At 45.2% G+C, this 18,334-nt stretch overlaps 2 protein-coding genes across 2 annotated transcripts; both read left to right on the top strand.

Moving 5' to 3' along the window:
• The first annotated feature begins 231 nt into the window (after window positions 1–231).
• Window positions 232–11,362, top strand: pdcd4a (programmed cell death 4a). Its single transcript, XM_040187708.2, has 11 exons — window positions 232–724; window positions 5,506–5,808; window positions 6,192–6,289; window positions 7,450–7,563; window positions 7,715–7,936; window positions 8,020–8,117; window positions 8,221–8,335; window positions 8,939–9,046; window positions 9,620–9,730; window positions 9,859–9,998; window positions 10,225–11,362. Exons 1-11 carry the CDS (start codon window positions 679–681, stop codon window positions 10,274–10,276), a joined length of 1,407 nt encoding a protein of 468 aa, XP_040043642.2. The 5' UTR covers window positions 232–678; the 3' UTR covers window positions 10,277–11,362.
• Window positions 11,363–12,116: 754 nt separating this feature from the next.
• mogs (mannosyl-oligosaccharide glucosidase) lies at window positions 12,117–17,971 on the top strand. The gene is made up of 5 exons (XM_040187705.2): window positions 12,117–12,237; window positions 12,766–13,129; window positions 13,497–13,720; window positions 13,839–14,032; window positions 14,900–17,971. The coding sequence occupies exons 2-5, from the start codon at window positions 12,781–12,783 to the stop codon at window positions 16,659–16,661; spliced, it is 2,529 nt and encodes an 842-aa protein (XP_040043639.2). The 5' UTR covers window positions 12,117–12,237; window positions 12,766–12,780; the 3' UTR covers window positions 16,662–17,971.
• Window positions 17,972–18,334: the final 363 nt, after the last annotated feature.

Below are 18,334 nucleotides of genomic sequence, written 5' to 3'. Positions count from 1 at the left end.
GTAGGATTGTTTTGAATGGACTGTAACCCTTATGGGCCATAAACCGGCATATATAAAGTTAAAATGTACTTGGCCAATATACATGTATACATAAAAAAGCCCATTTTGGGACATATTTTAATCCAGCAGACTAGTTAATGGAGAAGAGACGTGTCGGTCCTGTAGTGCTCTCTGATTGGCCAGAACCGACCAGCTCCCACCCCCTCTACGCACCACTCACCGGCCGCGTTTTGTTCACGTGACTTCACCCCGTTCGCTCCTGCAAAGTTAAAAACAGACTTTGTTTATCTTGCAGGTTGTTCGCTGAAATGCTCTGCGACTAGTTAACCTACTTTACGCTCCACGTCCAGCTATTCCTTCTCCTCAGCCTTAAGTTGAGGTCAAGAGCGCTAAAACCCCCGTCGTTTCACTCCTCGGTTCTATTGCAGTGGCTCGCTTTGTTATTCCATATAATTAATCGTGTTTTCTGCCATTGATAACCGCGCTGCACGAAAAACGCAAAAGGCTTCTGGACTCGCGGTTTCCACGGAACACCTCGTTGTGGAGACGGTCGTCTGCTGCTTTTCGGGAGCAGAGGGAGCGATTTGTTGCAGCTGAACCTCGACAGGAGAAGCTCCCCCCGTGAGGATTTCTCCTTCTTTCTTTCTTTTTTTTTAAATCGAGCATTTGGAGAGCGCCATGGCGACCGAAGTGGATACGTGGTCCTCCGCTGCCAAAGTCGACGGTGAGTTAATCTGATTCAGCCCCCCCGCTTCATGTGCACGGTGACACCCCCCCCCCCGAGCAGCCGGAGGGCCTGGCTGGAGTGCTGTCCTTGGGTCTATTGTCCCTGCACGGGATGGGCTGCAACGCCATGCCCCGCCATGTGCTCCGTTTAACAACACGCATCGCATCGAGCATTGACGCAACGCATTTAATCACCTGCGTGCAAAAGACGACCCGCGCGCCTTTTGTCGTTTGTATTCTCTTTGTTCATTTTAGGCTTTGCTGCGGTGTTTTGTTGTTGCACTGCCTTTAAAAAAAATAATGTTTAACCCTTTCACGCGTGTGATTGGACGAGCCCACGCTGCTCACTTCCGCTGTGGCTGGTTGTTGTTGTGCAGTGTGCACACACACACACACACACACACACACACACTGGAGCAGACCGCCGAGTGCATTTCTACACACTGTCACTTTTGAACTTCGTGCACAATGTGAAAACGATCGTGCATCTCTGCCCCATTTGAAAGCTCCCTCAGCTCCCTGTAATTTAACGGTGATTTAGACGCAGCCCGTGTAACGACACACGCCCCTTTCCAGCGCCAAGTTCCGTCTTTCTTTTGTGCGCTTACGCTTCAATAACACGACGGGGGCCCGATTCGTCACTGACACAAACCGGAAGCGACCTTTTGGATCGAACGATTCAATGCCTCCGTCGAACGTGCACATGGCGTGAATGACGTCTGCGTTCTAATATTTAGACGGGCGCTTCCTTCGGGTCACTTTCCTCCCTCGATGACGTCGACGTGCACATCCGACCACAAAGCCTTACGTAATCCCCCTCCGGCCGCGTGCGGTCAACAGTTTCACAAAGCACACCGATGTATTTTTAATGCATCGAATTGACGTTTCGCTGGTGCGAGTGGCGTTTAGGATCAAAACACTGATGCCTCGATACACCACGTGGTTGGTTAAACGTGCGCGCGCCCCTGTGTGTGTGTGTGCGCGTGCGGGCTTGTGGTGCGCAGACGGGCTTTGCTGGGTGAACTTGTCTCAAGAATGGTCCCTCGTGCTCGATTGACCCGCGTCTGTTAATGAGGTGGTAACACACACACACACACACACATCAGATGCTCTATTGTCCGTGCTCAGGGAAACGAGAGAACACCGACTCTACACATGGTGGGTCACCAGTATGATACACATGTAAACCCCACATTGTGTAGCACACATGTCTTTTCAAACATGGATCATCCCCCAATCAACAGGCTGCCTTTGTGTCATTTGATTGCAGTTTATTATTAAGTGACCAGAGCCTAAAGCATTGTCTTTATAATGTCGGCCCAGCCACTGAAAACTCCCAAGTAAAAAAAAAAAGACATATCTGCAAAAAGGCTCTGATGATAGAATTTTCTTTCTTTCTTTTTATTTTTTATTTTTATTTTTTTAAACCATCACATGTTTTTTGTGGAAGTTCCCGAATAGTAACTTCTCTTCAGATGACAACAACGCATAACAAAACCGCAGAAAGCCAAATAGTTGTTAGTCACAGTAGCCGAGGGGCACTAAAGTTACGGCTGTATTTGGTCGCCGTGTTGTCAGTCGACCATTTCAAATGGACCATAGAAGTAAACGACTACTACGGGAATTTAAGTCGTGTGTCCCTGCAGACTGTGCAACCATCTCTCCATGAATATGTGAAGTGTTGGGGTTCTAAAGTTTGGCCATGCTGCAGCTATGGACAGGAAACGATGCTTTAGTTGGTTATTCAAATCAATACCCTCTTGCTGCTGCCTTTTAAAGGAATGAATGAATGAATAAACTTAAATCAGAGATTAAATCTCACAATTCGATTTCAATTGACTTCAAATCAATGACCTACGCTACTGTGATTTCTTGCTAAACCTGTTTACAGATCGGCGCTGTTAATAAAAGCCTTAGAGCCATCTTAGAAGGAACCCAATGCCAGATCTTTTTTTTTTTTTTGTTAAACTAAAATCCTACTTGCACACACTGCCCGCTGGCATCCAGATCTTCAGTTTGGACTCTGAGCGAACTGCTTTACTGCAGATAAGTGGAAATGATTGGCTGTCAACTGCATGTTATCAGCCTCTTCAGTTTATAGTACCTCCAATCTCCTGCATGCACCTCCCCGTGTACTTTATCCGTGTTTGTCTGGGACCTGGAATCACTCCAGAAAAAGTTTGCCATTTAATGGTGCGTACGTTGTGCATTAATAAAATCGAGTTGAAACCGTTGCACTTTTATTCGTTGAGCATGTTTGGCCGGTTCCCAGCTCACAATGGCACACTTTTGTACGGTGGCGTGAATCGGTGTTAGGCGCAGCACGTTAGGCGACGTGTCTTGAACATGTTTTTTTTATTTTTATGTACAGTTGTTGTAGTCTCCTTAAATGAAATGGCAGTTAAACGCCCGGGCGTCCCCGCCCGCTCCTTCTCCAGCAGATAATCACCACCAGGCCTCATGCAGTAGAGCGGGTGTCTACTGTCCCCCACATGTTAACGGGTGCTTTTGACCTTATAGGGGACATCGCACATTTTGATTTTATCTTTCTGTGCGTTCATAGACGGAAAAATAGCCAAGTTGTTTTGACAATCTAAATCCAAACACTTTTTTGATTTTGACAGAGATTCTCTATAATCTAGATAAAAAAACTCCTTAAAGAAAGACCGATGTAAATAGACTCTTAAATCATGATTTGGGTCTGATATGTTTTCACCAAAGGATAACCAAGCTAATACCTGTAAGAAGGATCCTTATTTATTTTATTTTTTTCCCAGACCGAATAAACATACAAACATTGCTATCGTCAAAGTTTGCCCTCTGCACACAGCAGATGTTTAATATCCTGCTCATAAGTACACAACTCCAACTTGGGTTTTAAGGCGAGCACAAAGAAACTCCAGCAGGCAAATGTAAAAAAACGCTTTCTTAATTTTCAAATGATGCACAGACGAGTGCAACCGCTGTTGTGGAGGAGCACTTTAAATACGCTGCTGCATGCGACAGATCCCCCCCATCCCCGTCCCGTCCCCGCCTCCCTCCAAAAATAAGTCATCTGTAGTACAGGACTGTCCCTCAGGAGGAATGTGCTCCACTGACCCCCTCGTTCGTAAACCCTGGGACGGCGTTGAGGCCTAACGCGTGAACGCGGCTGCGCCCCATGTAGGGCAGAGGTCCCGGCCCGTGTGGTTAGGAACTGGTTAAGTGGGTGCGCTGTGGGCTTATTGGTTGCTGTAGCTTTATGAGACCAACCTTGATTTTGTAGAGAACTTTTCAGAAAAGAAATTGAACTAAAACAAAACCGTTGTTAGCAAGACTTTTTTTTTTTTTTTTTTGTGCAGCTTGTTTTGCAACTCCCAGCGCACAACGCCAACTTTTTTTTACTGCCTTCTCATTTTTCCGCCCGTCTCCAATTGGCCGGTCGTGCATATGGCACGCTGCCATTGGCTAGTTCTTTTCCCTGCGCTGGCAGGCCTCGTGGCCAACATGAGGCAAGGAGACGGAGGAGGAGTAGGAGGTGACACGCGTTTGGCTGTTTACAGATTTGTTTTGAAGGACACGGGTGTGGTGCTGTTTTTACTGCGACAGGTTAATTCAGTGACGTGGTGACCTGCTTCATGCCAACGCGCTTCCCTTCGCTTTTTGTACTTTTGCAGGACACAAGCTGCAGCTTGGTTTCTTAAGATTGTTATGTTTTCTGTGGTTGGAAAGCTTCACCCCCCCCCCCCCCCCCCCCACACACACACACACACACACACACACACACACTGCCCACACGTCCCGTTATCTACCGGGCCGTACCTCCTCTTTGCTGCCATTTGGGCACATGCATAAGCACTGTAAGTATTCATTACACTCAGACATTCCGCCCCCTTCTTTCTCTCCCACTGCGAGGTCATGTGACCAGTCATTGACCCAACCAGGCCATATGTAGTCAAGCCCTGGCTGCTGCGGGCTGATCCCCCAAAAAAAAAGAAAGCAGTGGTGTCAGCATTTCTCCGGCATGTGGGTCACTTTGCTCAGTCCCTCCTTCCAAGCCTGCAGGGACACTCCAGCCCCACATGCTGTTGTTGTTGTTGTTGTTGTGGTCTCCACACCTGCCAGAAGCAAGCTGGGCAGACGCATTATTAAATAATACAGTATATTCATCACACCCACTATGGAATATTATTTGTAAGTCGATTGACACAAGATGTCCCAGATAAACGTAACGCACGGTGCTGCCGTTTCCTCATTTAGGGACGTTTGATGTGCAGTTTTCTAAATGCACCCATGTAAAGTGTTTCATTGTAGACGAAGCCAATGAGCCAGGTAATCATAAATATGTCTGAGTGCAAACCAAATCCTCGTGTCATTTTTATTCGTGTACAGCAACAGCTCAAACAGTTTTCTAATGTATTCTTTACTACAGTTGTAAAAGGGGACAGACTTGTTTTTGTAGTATTGGTGTTGTATTGTCTGGCCGTTCATACTGTTGAATGTATAGCCGCCTCTTTTCAAATGCTTTTCCGGAGTTTTCTTTCCAGAAGAGCCTGGAAACCGAAACTAGCTGCAGGGAAATGCTCCATTTCTGACCGCGGCACTTCTTGTGACATCCACGTACAAGACGTGCCGTCCTATTCTGAGACCCTTCAGCCATATCGTACACTGTGACCTGACTAGCGTCCATTGATCTCAGATGGCATGTTTTTTTTTAACCCTTTTTATGGCAGTGTTTTGCACTCGTCGCAAAATCCAAGTGCCTCAATCAATGGATTTGTTTGGCTGTGCTGACCACAGGGGTGTTCTCTTTCGATGAGAACCTGGCCGAGGCTAACCAGCCCTACAGCGTCGACGACGACTTGCTGAACGAGGCGGAAGTGAACGGCAACTGGACCCCTCAGGAGAAAGCCCTGCACGAGGCCCGACTCAAAGCCAAAGCCAAGCGCCGCCTGCGCAAGTCCTCGTCGCGCAACTCCACCAGCGAGTCCTTCTCCGAGTCGGGGGAGCTGTCGGGAGGCGACCCGCACAGTCCGAAGGGGAAAGTCAACACCAGTGACCGCAAATCCAGGACGGGAAAAGGCAGAGGCCTGCCAAAGAAAGGTACGTTTCAGCGACTCCGTCGTATGCGGCGCCCTGTTGTTGTTGTTTTTTTTTTTTTTTGGGAAGCTGCCTCCATCAGGGAGCCGCCATGGGCCTGATGTCCAGCAAGTGAGTTCTATGTAGCGAGCAGCCTAAAACGCGGGTTTTACCCTTTAACAACCGCTACAAAAACGCACGGTTTTGGTGTAAAACAGCCGACTGGCAGATTCAGAATGGATAAAGCACTGGTAATGTAATGTAGTTGTTGTTGACAAAAGCAATTAATCGAAATGGAAATCTGCTGCCGGAGCAGCTTTTCAATCCCTGAGCCAGTTTTGGTGGCCCTCACTTTCATCTTTTAGCTCAACCCCAATGGTGACCATGCCTGTATGGTTTGAATGCAGGTGGAGCAGGTGGTAAAGGAGTTTGGGGGGCCGCTGGGATGGTTTATGAAGATGAGGAGCCTGATATGAGGGACCCCAACTACGATGAGTCTGCTCAGGTGAGCGGGTACAGCCGGCATGTGCTGTTCACTGTATGCATTTGTCTTTGGAAGAGTCAAAAAACGTGTGTTCGGTGCCTTTTTTAGTCAAATTCTTTTTTTTTTTTTTTTGTGATTTACTTTTTGTTTCTCATTATTAGATGGGGCATTAAATGGATATAGAAAATATAATATGCAACAAAGATGCTTGTAAGAGTCTGCAGTTGTCTTTTAGTATACCTGTAGTGTACGTTTTCTTTTCTTTCCTCTGGTCTTAATCACAGAATACTGCCTTCTTTTAACCAACAATTACCTTTTTTAATTAGGTGGAATATAAAATGTCTAGAAATTGGGAATTTTTTTCCAGCTTTTTCTTCCCTTTATTTCTTATGTCAAACTAACGTGCTGATGTCTAACGGCGGCTGCCAAAATACAGTAACGGTAAGAGATAATGATTAAACTCTGAAAACAAATTGCACAATCCTTCAAACTCCTTTTGATAGCTTTTAATAACTTCAAGGACATGAGAGAAAATTTATCACAACATAATCTATGGCAAAAAACTGCTGTTTTAAGCTACCTGTCTCCGCTCAATAAACAGTATTTACAATCTTTAACCCCTTTTATCGGGCAAATGGTCTGTGTGACACTGCAGGCCGAGTTTGTTTGTCTCCTGTAATGTTCTGGTGGACTAAATGAAGAGTGGGAACGGAGCTTCTGCTGCTCAGTCGGTTGATATCGGCCTTGGGAGCCGCTCGGAAAAGCCGATACGATTTGGCCCTGGATGTCGTAGTGGGAAGATGTCAGAATGTTAAACGGGAACCGGGACGAAGTGGTACGGAAAAGGACATGTGCAGGCGAGGACGGGTTTCTGAATGTCCTCCGTTAGCTCACCTTTCCGATCGATGCACGATTAAAGTATCTTTCCTACTGCCCCCTAATCCGTCAGTAATCACAGAAACAAACCAAAAGTAGTTAATCTATTAAAGTTGGGCACTTTTTGTGTTCCATTAAAACCACCAATACCACTTTTAAAAAGCTCTTACCCAAATTAACATTCCATTTTTATAAGAATTTAAAACCTTGATAGTGCAAATTTTCTAGGTGCACTCGGCTGGTGACAACGACATGTGCATGTTTGTGTGTCTAAATGGACTGCCGATGTGTTTGTTCTCCCACAGGGGGACACAGTTTATGCGACAGTTGTGCCTGAGGTAGATGAGAAGGAACTGGAGAAAATGGTCAAGCCAATTGTACAGGAGTACTTTGAACACGGAGACACCAAAGAGGTCCAGGTAAACGATTCCAAATGAAGCATTTCCTCATCCGTGTCCTTGAATGCTGAACAGGAATTGTTCACAGAAGCGATGGATGGATGAATAAAGTGATGGAGGCCTCGCGTCCACAGATCATTTTTTTTTTTGTTTTTGTCGTCCCTCCTGTCAGATGTTGCTGAAGGGGCTCAACCTGGGCACGCATAAGTTTGAGTTCTCCTCTCTGGCCGTGTCACTGTCCCTGGAAGGCAAAGCCAGCCACAGAGAGCTGACCTCCCGCCTGCTGTCCGACCTGTCGGGCAAGATGCTGTCACAAAGTGAAATGGCCCGTGCCTTCGACAAGATCCTCAAAGAACTGCCGGACCTGATACTGGACACACCGGAGGCTCCGCAGGTAGAACACGGGCATTTTGTCACCTATTGCTACACATGCTATACCCATTGGACAAAAAAAAAAATGGTTTTGGCGTCTCACAGATGTTGGGCCAGTTTGTAGCCCGAGCCATAGCGGACCACATCCTCCCCATGTCTTTCCTGGACTGTTACAAGGGCAAAGTGGACTGTGAGCATGCCAGGTGAGTGCACTTTAAATACATATACAGTAGCTTCCAATTAGGTTACTCACTAGACTTGACGTATGCCCACTTTTGTGCAAATATTTTTAATATGTTTTTACAGAGTGGCTTTAGACCGTGCCGAAGTGCTGTTGACCATGAAGAGGGAGATGGTTCGTCTGGACAATGTGTGGGGTGTGGGTGGAGGCCTGAGACCCGTGAAACATCTCGTCAAAGAGGTGCGTGAATACAGTTTAAAAAAAAAAAACCCCGACATAATAAATTCAATAGCTCCTTCTTGCGTCGATATTAAAGCGCTGAGCTCAATGTTTTGGTATTGACAAGCTCTGCTTCTTCATTGACATTACGTAAGGTAAACAGAAGGCAGAGTGCATGCTGGTTAGAGAGCCACCGGCTCCACTATGTTGCTGTGTCAGCAGAGCCCTTTTCTCCCCCTGAAAAGAGGGAATCGCAAAAACAAGGGCACGGGAGGGGCCCACACGGATACACACACTGGCCTTTAACCGCAGATTTCACACACGCACGCGCTCTGTTCATACTCTCACTGGCACCCCACGTGCTTTCGGCCCTGTCTTTGTTTGAATGTTTACAATTATTCTTCTACGTGGGTCTGGATAGTGTGGGAGTTTCAAGTGCAAATCTCGTTACGCAACATTTTAAAGTTGCTGCAAAGGAGATGAGTTATAATAAGCAGGATTTACACGCAAAACAATCCCCTTCAATGACCATAGTTCTGTCCTTACTCAATTAAAGATATATTTTATTTGCTCTTCAGGCAGAAAAACCAACCTCTTATTTGCATGTGCATTTTTGTGTTTCAGATGAACCTCCTGCTCAAGGAGTACCTGATATCAGGAGACGTGTCTGAGGCGGAGCACTGTCTGCGGGACCTGGAAGTCCCCCACTTCCACCACGAGCTGGTCTATGAGGTATCAAGGACTTGAGTCTATGGTGTTGGTGTTGGTCTTTGGTTTAGTTTTTATCCTGCCATGAAACCACCTACGTATCCTGTGCGCTTTTCTAAATATTCACCAAGAATTAAAATACAAATAATGCTCCATCATGCTCATGCCCAAATCAAACCATAAACATTAAAAACAAAGGTTTAAGCATAAAACTGAAGTGTGACAGTACTACCCTACTTCACTAAGTTGGCCTTCTCCGTGTTCTCCTCCACATCATGCCGATAAGATAACATCAATACAGGGCAAAGTCTCATCTGTCTCCATGTATTCTAGAGCTCAACCCAAATTGATCAATGCAAAATGGAGGCACAAACCGAACTGCCATTCCTCTGTACGAATTGAATAACTTTGTCATAAGTAATAATAATACTGCACCTTCTCTCTATTGTGAAAATGAATAAAACGGTAAACACTGCCACCATGTGGTGAAATGTGCAGGTTGCATATCTGTAGTTTACTTTTTATTGTTGGATTCTGGACATTAGATTACCGCAGGGCACGTCTGTCTTTCACACTTTTATTTTGCTTTTCTTTTAGGTGGTAGTGATGGTGCTGGAGTCAACAGGAGACACGGCCAGTCACATGATGATAAAGCTGCTGCAGTCCTTTTGGAAAACGGGCCTCATCACTGTGGATCAGATGAACCGGGTCAGTGCCTCGGGTTTCCTTTTTTTTCAAACCCCAATTTTCTTTACGAAAGACATGATCGGCATATCGAATGAAAACACATTTCCGTTTCACCTTATACTTATACAATCTGTTCTACTCTCTTATAGGGTTTCCAGCGCGTCTATGATGAGCTCCCAGAAATTAACCTTGACGTGCCACATGCCCACTCCATCATGGAGACCTTTGTGGACCTTTGCTACAAGGAGGCTGTCATCACAAAACTGCTCAGGGATGCATGTCCCGCCAGGTGAGTTGGCAATCTATCGTGGCTTCAAAACATGTTTAAAAAAAAAAAATGATGCAACTCTGTACAATAGTTTGGCTCATTGATTTGGAACTGGATTTTTTGGGCATCAATGCTACAGAGAAATAACCAATATTAGATTGACAACACAGAAGTTGTTGGTTATAAGAATCAACTCTCTTTTGGTTATTGGTCTGTAACATGTTTCTCTAACTTTTTCCTCCACCAGAGGACGTAAGCGTTTTGTGAGTGAGGGGGACGGGGGAGTGATCAAGAACTGATCCACAAGAGGAAGAGCGGCCGCAGGAGGAGGAGGAGGGGCAGGGGGTTGGTGGGTTTGGTGGTGGTGGTGGTGGTGATGTCTTCAGGTTGTTGCACCTAAATTTTGCTCCAGCATGTTTGCCTTTTGAAACCAGGCATACTGGCAGTCTTAAGAATCCTTGTTCATCTCCAGATAATGTTCTCATTACACAAACCAGCATTGACGCGACCGTAGACCCAAGAGTCTCCCAGGTGTTCAGTTCCACTCATCTTGTTCATCACCGTCTTAAAGTTCTAAGAAAATTCTTTATTTTTATTATTTCCTCATTCGTCGTACCTTGTACCTCACACTATACCTTTAGCAACAATAGTGTGAGTAAGAGCAGCAGGAGGGGGGAGAAGAATGTCGGTGTTTTGGCTTTGCTTCAGCTGTTGCCATGTTTCTATTTCTTTCCATGTCAAGTGCTAGAAATGAAAAAAGCACTTCAGAGACAACTGCTACTGTACAGCCAGTGAGCACTTGGTAGTTTTTTTTTTTGCCCCAAATTATTTTTTTCAAGGACATTGAGCTTTGTACCTTCTGGTTCGAGTGGCTCTATAAAGTCTTTCTGAACAGTTTATTGTTCTTTCTTTTGCCTCTTCGGTCCCAATGTTAATTTGTATCAAGCAAGACCTGTTGCCAGTTATTTAAATATTACATTAGGGCAAAGCTGCTTTGAAAGCTTTTTTTTCTCTAAAAAAATAAATATTACAATAATAATTTGGGGGTTAATGTGTGTTTGAACAAAAGATTGACCAAGCACTAGTTTGAGAATTCTGCTTGCAATAAATAAATCTACAGCTCACTTGGTCAGAAATGGATTCCGGATAGTTAACCTTATGATGTAAAGCCAAACCGAAAGAACAGAATATCGGGGAATTGTCTTTAAATTATTTGACCTGTCTGATATCTGAAATGGTGATTTCGGCTTATCTTGGAAGACTATGTTAATGCATATTAATTTATGCACATTACGTTCTGGCACTGTTTGTAACAGTTTTTCATGTCGACGAAAGTAAATGTGGCTAAGAAATATATTTCATTCATTAAAAAGCAACAAACTTAAGTTTCCGCATTCCTTCTTTTGCAATTTGACCAGCAGTATTGATGAGTAAGTGAATTACATTAATTACGATCCTTAATGTGTATTATAACTGTGTCAGGCACTTTTATCTTCTCTGGAAGTTTTACCAATGGTAGCTTTTTTTTCTTTTTTTTTCTCTTGACCCTATTTTTGGTACGTCCAAGATAACAGACTACGGATTATAACAGCTTTATTATGCCTATAGTGTAAATAAATGGTTTATGGAAACTTGTACTTCACTGGAACTAGTTGGTAACATAACGTTCAAATACACTGGAGTACTTGTAGTGGAAGGTCTTGATGCTACCTCATAAATACTAAATATAAATAAGGTTATGGAGGCGAAATATTTACTCTGCTAATTACATAAATGAATAAAAGAGGATTCTATTTTCTTCTGTGGTATTCTGAAATCTATTTTTTCATTGATCTCACTCAATAATTTGGTTGTGAATTTGGACTCTGGGGAATTATCACTTTTTTTCTTTACATATGTAAATTCAATTTTTAATTCGGCAAAACGCTCTCTGACTCTTTTGTTATTGTTCCATTTGTATACTGTCCTCTTAGAGAGAGGAACTGTGTATTTCACTGACGTGTTCCAATGTTCAACAGACTTTTTTTCTAGAATAGCAAAGGTATGGCCCGCCCTACTCTGCCTCTGATTGGCTTATTTAAACCAATCTGACGCCGACCCAACCCTCAAGCCCACGAAGTCATCAACAATTAGCCAATCAGACGAAAGGAAGGGCGGGTCGTCACAGCATCGTCTTAGAAAAAAAAAATGTTAACCAGGAAGTGGCTAGCAAGCTAGCATCGTAGAATGAAGTAGTGCTGAGAGACTGGTACTTTGACAGGTTTGTATGCATTCACTGGGTTTTACTTTAAGCTAAAACGTTCTACTCACGCCGTGTTTTCTATTTCATTGCCAATCAAAGCCAACCGGTCGGTTTGAGTAAAAACGAACGTTAGCACTGCTGAGGAGCAGCGTGCAACCTGCTGTCAACGTATCGGCAGCGCTTAGTGCCGAGCTACCTCCGGTTAAAACGGGTGTCGGTGATTTCTACTTTACGCTACTCAAGTTGAAGACACCATGCATAGAAAAAGCCTCTAATTACAAATCAGTCGATGCTGTAATATCACCTGTAAGGCTAACCGTTAGCCTCTTACCTATAAAGTATATTTACGTATTTATTATTGTTTAATTTAACGTTATGTACAAAGGGCAAACGCACACATACACTGGACGCTCATCAAGTGTATAAGAACTGTATGTAGACCATCAGATCTCTAATGGGGGGGGGGGGTCCAATTAAACTGAAGGGGAGACACTGATATTGGACCACTTCGTTACATCAAGGTATCTTCCTCCATCTCTTTTCCAGCTTGAGAAAGGCAGGATGGGCAGGCAGAGGAAGAGGGTGGTGGCTGGCGAAGCTGTTCCCCTACTGCGGAAAGACGACAAGCCCCCTGCATTCCACCGAAAAGACAAGAAGAAGAAAGTCGATATTGGCAAAGTATTCATCAACATCTCCATTGGCCTTTGCATCTTCAGTCTGGCCTGGTTCTTTTACGCCCTCCACATGCGATCGAGCCTGGCGAAACGCGTGGTGACCCCGCACCCGTCCCCTCGCGTCCTGGACGCCAACAGCAGCAGTGCGGCGGTCTCCGCCAACAGGTTCTGGGGCTCATACAGGCCTCAGGTGTATTTTGGCATGAAAACCAGGAGTTCCAGGTCGATTGTGGCAGGTGGGCGGACACGTTTGTAAATAGTTTGCTTTGTCAAAATATTTGCTTCGTAGCGCTAATCAAATCTTGACTGTTTAATTGCACTAGATCGGATAAATGCTGGGAAACAAGCCCAGGTTGTTGACAAATGTTGTTTAATTAGATGGCTGCAGTCTACTACATTTTACAGTACTGAGCAGGAACATTTAATCAAGCACTGCCGTTCTCAAAACCCAGTAGGCCGATAACATGCTGCATGCATCCAGAGAGCTTTGTGACTCACCCTTTTTTTTTACATGAAACCGTTGACTAGTTAATGTTTAGCAAATAAAATGATCTGTGCTTTCCAATACAACCAAAGGACTTCACTTTCCTCATTTCTCCCCAGGTATGATGTGGATGCGTCAGTTTGCTGACATGGATGTGAACCTGAGGCACACCTGTGAGCAAGGGGATCGTTTGCAAGGCTACGGCTGGTTGATGCATGACGGCATCACCTTTGGCGTCCAGGAAATCCGCGACAGCGATTTCACATTAACGACCGAGTTTGTCAAGAGGATGGGAGGGGATCACGGAGGAGACTGGACGTGGAGGGTCACTGCCAAGCAGCACGTGAGTGCTGGATTTTTGTTATTTAGCCCAATGAGCAGATGTTCCCATGCATGACACACATACTTTACTTACTTAGTAACTATTGTAAGTTTGAATCATTTTATGATTTACCCACCAGAGCTCGGCCCCTCAAGCGCCAGTCCTCTCCCTGATGTTTTACACCGCAGCAGACACCCAGGGCTCACTGGAGGCTCACCTCGAGGACGGAAAGCGCCTGGCGTCCGTCACCGGTTTCTCCAAAGAACTTGGAAACTTTAAGATCACCTTCCGAAAGCCAGTTACTGGGGAATTATCCACTGCCAAATATGCCACGTAAGTGCATCAATGCAGAAGTGAACTGTTGGGTCAACAGTTTCAGAGTGATCATGAATAAGGCGCCTCGAGGAAGGATACCATAGCATGCCACTGCTCAGTATAAGAATAAGGAATCCGGTATCACCTGCAGAAATTGGTGAAACAGTTTTACTTGTTTAATACTGAATAGTTCAATTGTCAGTGAGTGTGAGAAAAGGGTTGCCAATAGAAATGTGAGACATTGTCACATAGCAGAGGTGAACCGTGGACATTTAAGCTGCATGTGAGGAACAGATGCATACAAAATGTATGTAAGGATTTAAAGTGTGAGATGAGTCCCCTTATTTTATGCAGAAAAAAAGCAATGTGAGTGACCCTCAAATCTCCCTGGGTCCCAGAATCAGTCCTTCGGTGGTAATGTCCCAATGTGTAAAAATCTCACCATGAGATGGCAGCAAAAGCGTACATTTCAGCTTTGTTTCACACATTAATCCACAGCACACTAGAGGAATTGTTTTCTTAATTCTGAACGTTTTTGAACATCCTAATATACATCATAACAGATACAAATGAAATCTATGGTCTGAAAAGCAGTTTTTCTCTGAGGACTGTGAAATTGCACAACTGCTGTTTAATTAGTGAAAGTGTTCTCCACCAATCAATATTTCAAACTTTCATGGGAGCCAGAGAACACCAGCGTAGTGAATACAAAGGCACAGTATGCACGGATTGGAGTTATAAGAATTGATGGAATTGTAATTCATGTAGAAAGATGTGTGAGGCTTAACATGGTCACTTAATTTCACCGGATAAATATGTGATTTCATATCCTTTCAAAACGCAATAAATACACAATAAATAATAAAAAGAGTCTCTTGTTTCCAGATACAACTATCTTCAGACTGTGTCTCCTGGCTTGGAGAAGCTGACCGACATTGTGAAGCAAAGTCTGAACCGTAGGTTTATCTACAGCCCTCCTTCGGGTGAGAAAAGACATTACATAGCCGTGGACACCTACCAGCCCCCCCACCAACCCAAGCCTGCTGATCCACGGAAGGAGAGTGACTTTGTGGTCCACCAGGTGACCGTCCAGATGCCGTTCCAGATTGAAGTTCTGTTTGAGTCGGGGAGCTTCCACAGACGTCCCAACCAGCTTGTGGGCTCAGTCATGACTCAGGAGCTGGAGAGAAGGAAAGCCGAGTTCGACTCGAAGTTCGAGAAGACTTTTGGCCTCGAGGGCAAAGGTTTCAGCCAGTCGCAGGTCAAGTTTGGCAAGGCAGCGCTCAGCAACATGTTGGGTGGAATGGGCTATTTCTACGGCGAGTCCGTGGTACAGTCGGTATACAATGAATACCCGCTCCTTTACCCCGAGGGAGCTTTGTTTACCGCCGTGCCATCGCGCTCTTTCTTTCCCAGAGGATTCCTTTGGGACGAGGGCTTCCACCAGCTTCTGCTGAGCAAGTGGGATCCCCAAGTGACGAGGGAGGCTGTTGCCCACTGGATAGACCTGATGAATATGGAGGGCTGGATCCCGCGGGAGCAGATCCTGGGAGACGAGGCTCGCAGCAAAGTCCCCGCCGAGTTTGTGGTTCAGCGTAACGAGAATGCCAACCCACCTACGCTTTTCTTGGCCCTGCAGGAACTCATCGAGCAGCTCTCGTCAAAAGCGGAAGAGCCGGCGTCTCGACCGACCTTGCCTTTCCTTCGACGGCTCTTCCCCCGGCTGAAGACTTGGTTCGACTGGTACAACACCACGCAGACGGGGCCTCTGCCGAACTCCTACCGCTGGCGTGGGCGCGACAAGGACACCAATCTTTTCCTCAATCCCAAGACCTTGACTTCAGGGCTGGACGACTACCCCCGGGCCTCGCACCCGTCGGCAGATGAGCGCCATGTAGACCTACACTGCTGGATGGCCTTGTCCTCGGGCATCATGGCAAGTATAGCTCGGCTTCTGGGCGAGCCTCATCACGACTACGAACTTACCCACCAGGTGCTCAGCGACAACGACCTGCTGAGTGACCTCCACTGGTCGGATCAACTCGGTGCCTTCAGCGACTTCGGGAACCACACCCAGGCGGTGTCCCTGCAGCAGGAGAAGGTGTACGTGCCTCCCGGACAACCTCGCCATCAGTTCCCCGTGGCGCGTCTGGTGCGCTCGGTCCGCCGGGCGCCCAAGCTCCAGTACGTCAATGCTTTGGGTTACGTCAGCTTGTTTCCTTTCTTGTTGCACATTCTTACCCCGGATTCACCCAAACTAGAACACGTCTTCCGTGACATGAGAGACTCGAACAAGCTGTGGACGCCCTACGGGCTGCGTTCACTTTCTAGAGCCGACCCTCTGTACATGAAGCGCAACACAGAGCACGACGCCCCCTACTGGAGGGGGCCGATATGGATTAACATCAACTACTTGGCCGTCAGAGCCCTGCACCACTACAGCAACGCGGAAGGGCCGCACCGCGAGAAGGCAGCCGCTCTGTACCAGGAACTCAGGACTAACATCATCAATAACGTTTATAGACAGTACGCTGAAACTGGGTACGTCTGGGAACAGTACAACGACGGCACTGGTCGGGGCCAAGGAAGCCACCCCTTCACCGGCTGGTCAGCGCTGACCGTATTAATGATGGCTGAACAGTACTGACGAGCTGCAGGCGTCAAGTTGTGTTTTCTAAGGTATTGGCTTTCGTTTCGTCTGGATGTGATCGTGATCAGGTGTAAATATCACTGGTTTTGTCGAGGAAACTTGACAGTTTGAAATTTGTAATTTTATCTTCCATTTGGGGGGGAAAAAAACATTTATGATTATTTCTACACGGAATGAATTAGATGAAAGAGAAGATGCATTAGATAAAATGGCAAGCTTCACAGAGATATTATCTGAAAAGCAAAGTCTTCAGTGCAGCTGCCTTTTACTTTGTGAAGCCAATCACTGCTTGTGATTGGCTTCACTGGAGTTATATACTCAAGATGCATTAAAGAAACACTTGCCACCTCATTATGTGGATGTTGAATCAGTGTTGAACGTATGCAGTCCACTTAAGTAAATTCCCCAATGTGTTCCCTACTTTTCTCTACGTCAGATTAATTAAGAGTAAAAAGTCAGTAAAAAATATTACACCTAAACTAACTAACTACCACCTGATTTTAAGTTTTTCTTCTCCGCTGACTGAAGATGGGCTTAATTGCACCGTTAACTCATTGTGAAAAACTCTTTAAACTATATAGAAACATAATAAAACACTCCCAAAATGTCCTTGTTGTTCTTTCCGCTGGCTGTTAGTGGTTTTCCCACACAGCATCTCTACCGTGCCGGCCAGAATACCGATGCAGCGGCTCGTTGGCGGCGCTCGCTGCTTTTTACCGTTCATTTCAAGACGCTCTCCAGCACACATCTGTCTGACTGAGCACAGTGACGGCATCGAGACATGGAGAACGTTAGTGACAAACTGCATTCATACCTCCTTTTGAGACAAAGAGCGAGAGGTGGAAATTGGTGATTTATTTTCTTCCCTTTTTTAACGAGATTATATCCCGCATGCAGCTTCATTGCAACTTTTTATTATGGAAAAGCAAGACCGCTCTTTAATACTTAGGAAACCACAGGTCCACCTCTGAGGCAGCGTTCATGCTCACACACTACATGTGTGATGCTGTAAATGAACAACTGTTAGATTTCTCCCATGTCGCTATCTGGGTAAATGAATGAGGGTCATTATTCTCTGTTGTGCCATTTCTCTTTAAAACACATGTTCTCATCACCTTAATGGTTGGTATTTTCGATATTTAATTGTTTGATTATAGTCTTTGGGAAAAAAACAGTGTTTAATATTTTCTTAAATGATCGCTTATGAAAGCAGCCATGTTTTGTACACGCAGACTGTGGTTTGACCGACAGGGAATACAACATTGACTGATGTTTGTTTTGTTAAAAAGAATAAACGGTTTAAATAATTTCCTTTGTCTTACTGTGCTTTTGGTATTTTTTGTGTGTATGCAAGTGAGTGATTGAATCCAAGCCTTTGGCTTTATTCCCTGCTTCAAATACAAAGGACCAAAAATCCTTTGTATTTGAATCTGAATTTAATTTATTTTTGTTAACCGGACCTGTCCTTTATAACTAGATCTCGATCTACTAAATAACGGAATTGTTACCTTCCTCCAGTTCCGACTATTGATATAAACTCTCACCATTTTGCATGTAATGTTTACATTACAGGTAATTCAATACAGCTGGCGATTAAATCCTAAATCACTCCTCAGCTGTTCAGCAGCGATGTCATCCTTCCTGTCAGTCAAAGCTGTGACCTTAAGTAC

The sequence above is a fragment of the Gasterosteus aculeatus genome, chromosome 9, assembly GCF_964276395.1.
Source record: "Gasterosteus aculeatus chromosome 9, fGasAcu3.hap1.1, whole genome shotgun sequence".
NCBI classification, from domain to species: Eukaryota; Metazoa; Chordata; class Actinopteri; order Perciformes; family Gasterosteidae; genus Gasterosteus; species Gasterosteus aculeatus.
The sequence above is the reverse complement of the archived record's forward strand: the minus strand, read 5'-3'. Positions and strand labels throughout refer to the sequence as shown.

What these genes read in the sequence shown, in the direction of transcription:
- mogs (XM_040187705.2), top strand. Translation starts at nt 12,781, where the DNA reads ATGGGCAGGCAGAGGAAGAGGGTGGTGGCTGGCGAAGCTGTTCCCCTA. An exon ending in GGGTCACTGCCAAGCAGCAC is followed by an intron (nt 13,721 to 13,838) that starts GTGAGTGCTGGA and finishes TTTACCCACCAG; the next exon opens with AGCTCGGCCCCTCAAGCGCC. An exon ending in TCCACTGCCAAATATGCCAC is followed by an intron (nt 14,033 to 14,899) that starts GTAAGTGCATCA and finishes TCTTGTTTCCAG; the next exon opens with ATACAACTATCTTCAGACTG.
- pdcd4a (XM_040187708.2), top strand. Translation starts at nt 679, where the DNA reads ATGGCGACCGAAGTGGATACGTGGTCCTCCGCTGCCAAAGTCGACG. An exon ending in ACACACCGGAGGCTCCGCAG is followed by an intron (nt 7,937 to 8,019) that starts GTAGAACACGGG and finishes GGCGTCTCACAG; the next exon opens with ATGTTGGGCCAGTTTGTAGC. An exon ending in AGGGATGCATGTCCCGCCAG is followed by an intron (nt 9,999 to 10,224) that starts GTGAGTTGGCAA and finishes TTCCTCCACCAG; the next exon opens with AGGACGTAAGCGTTTTGTGA.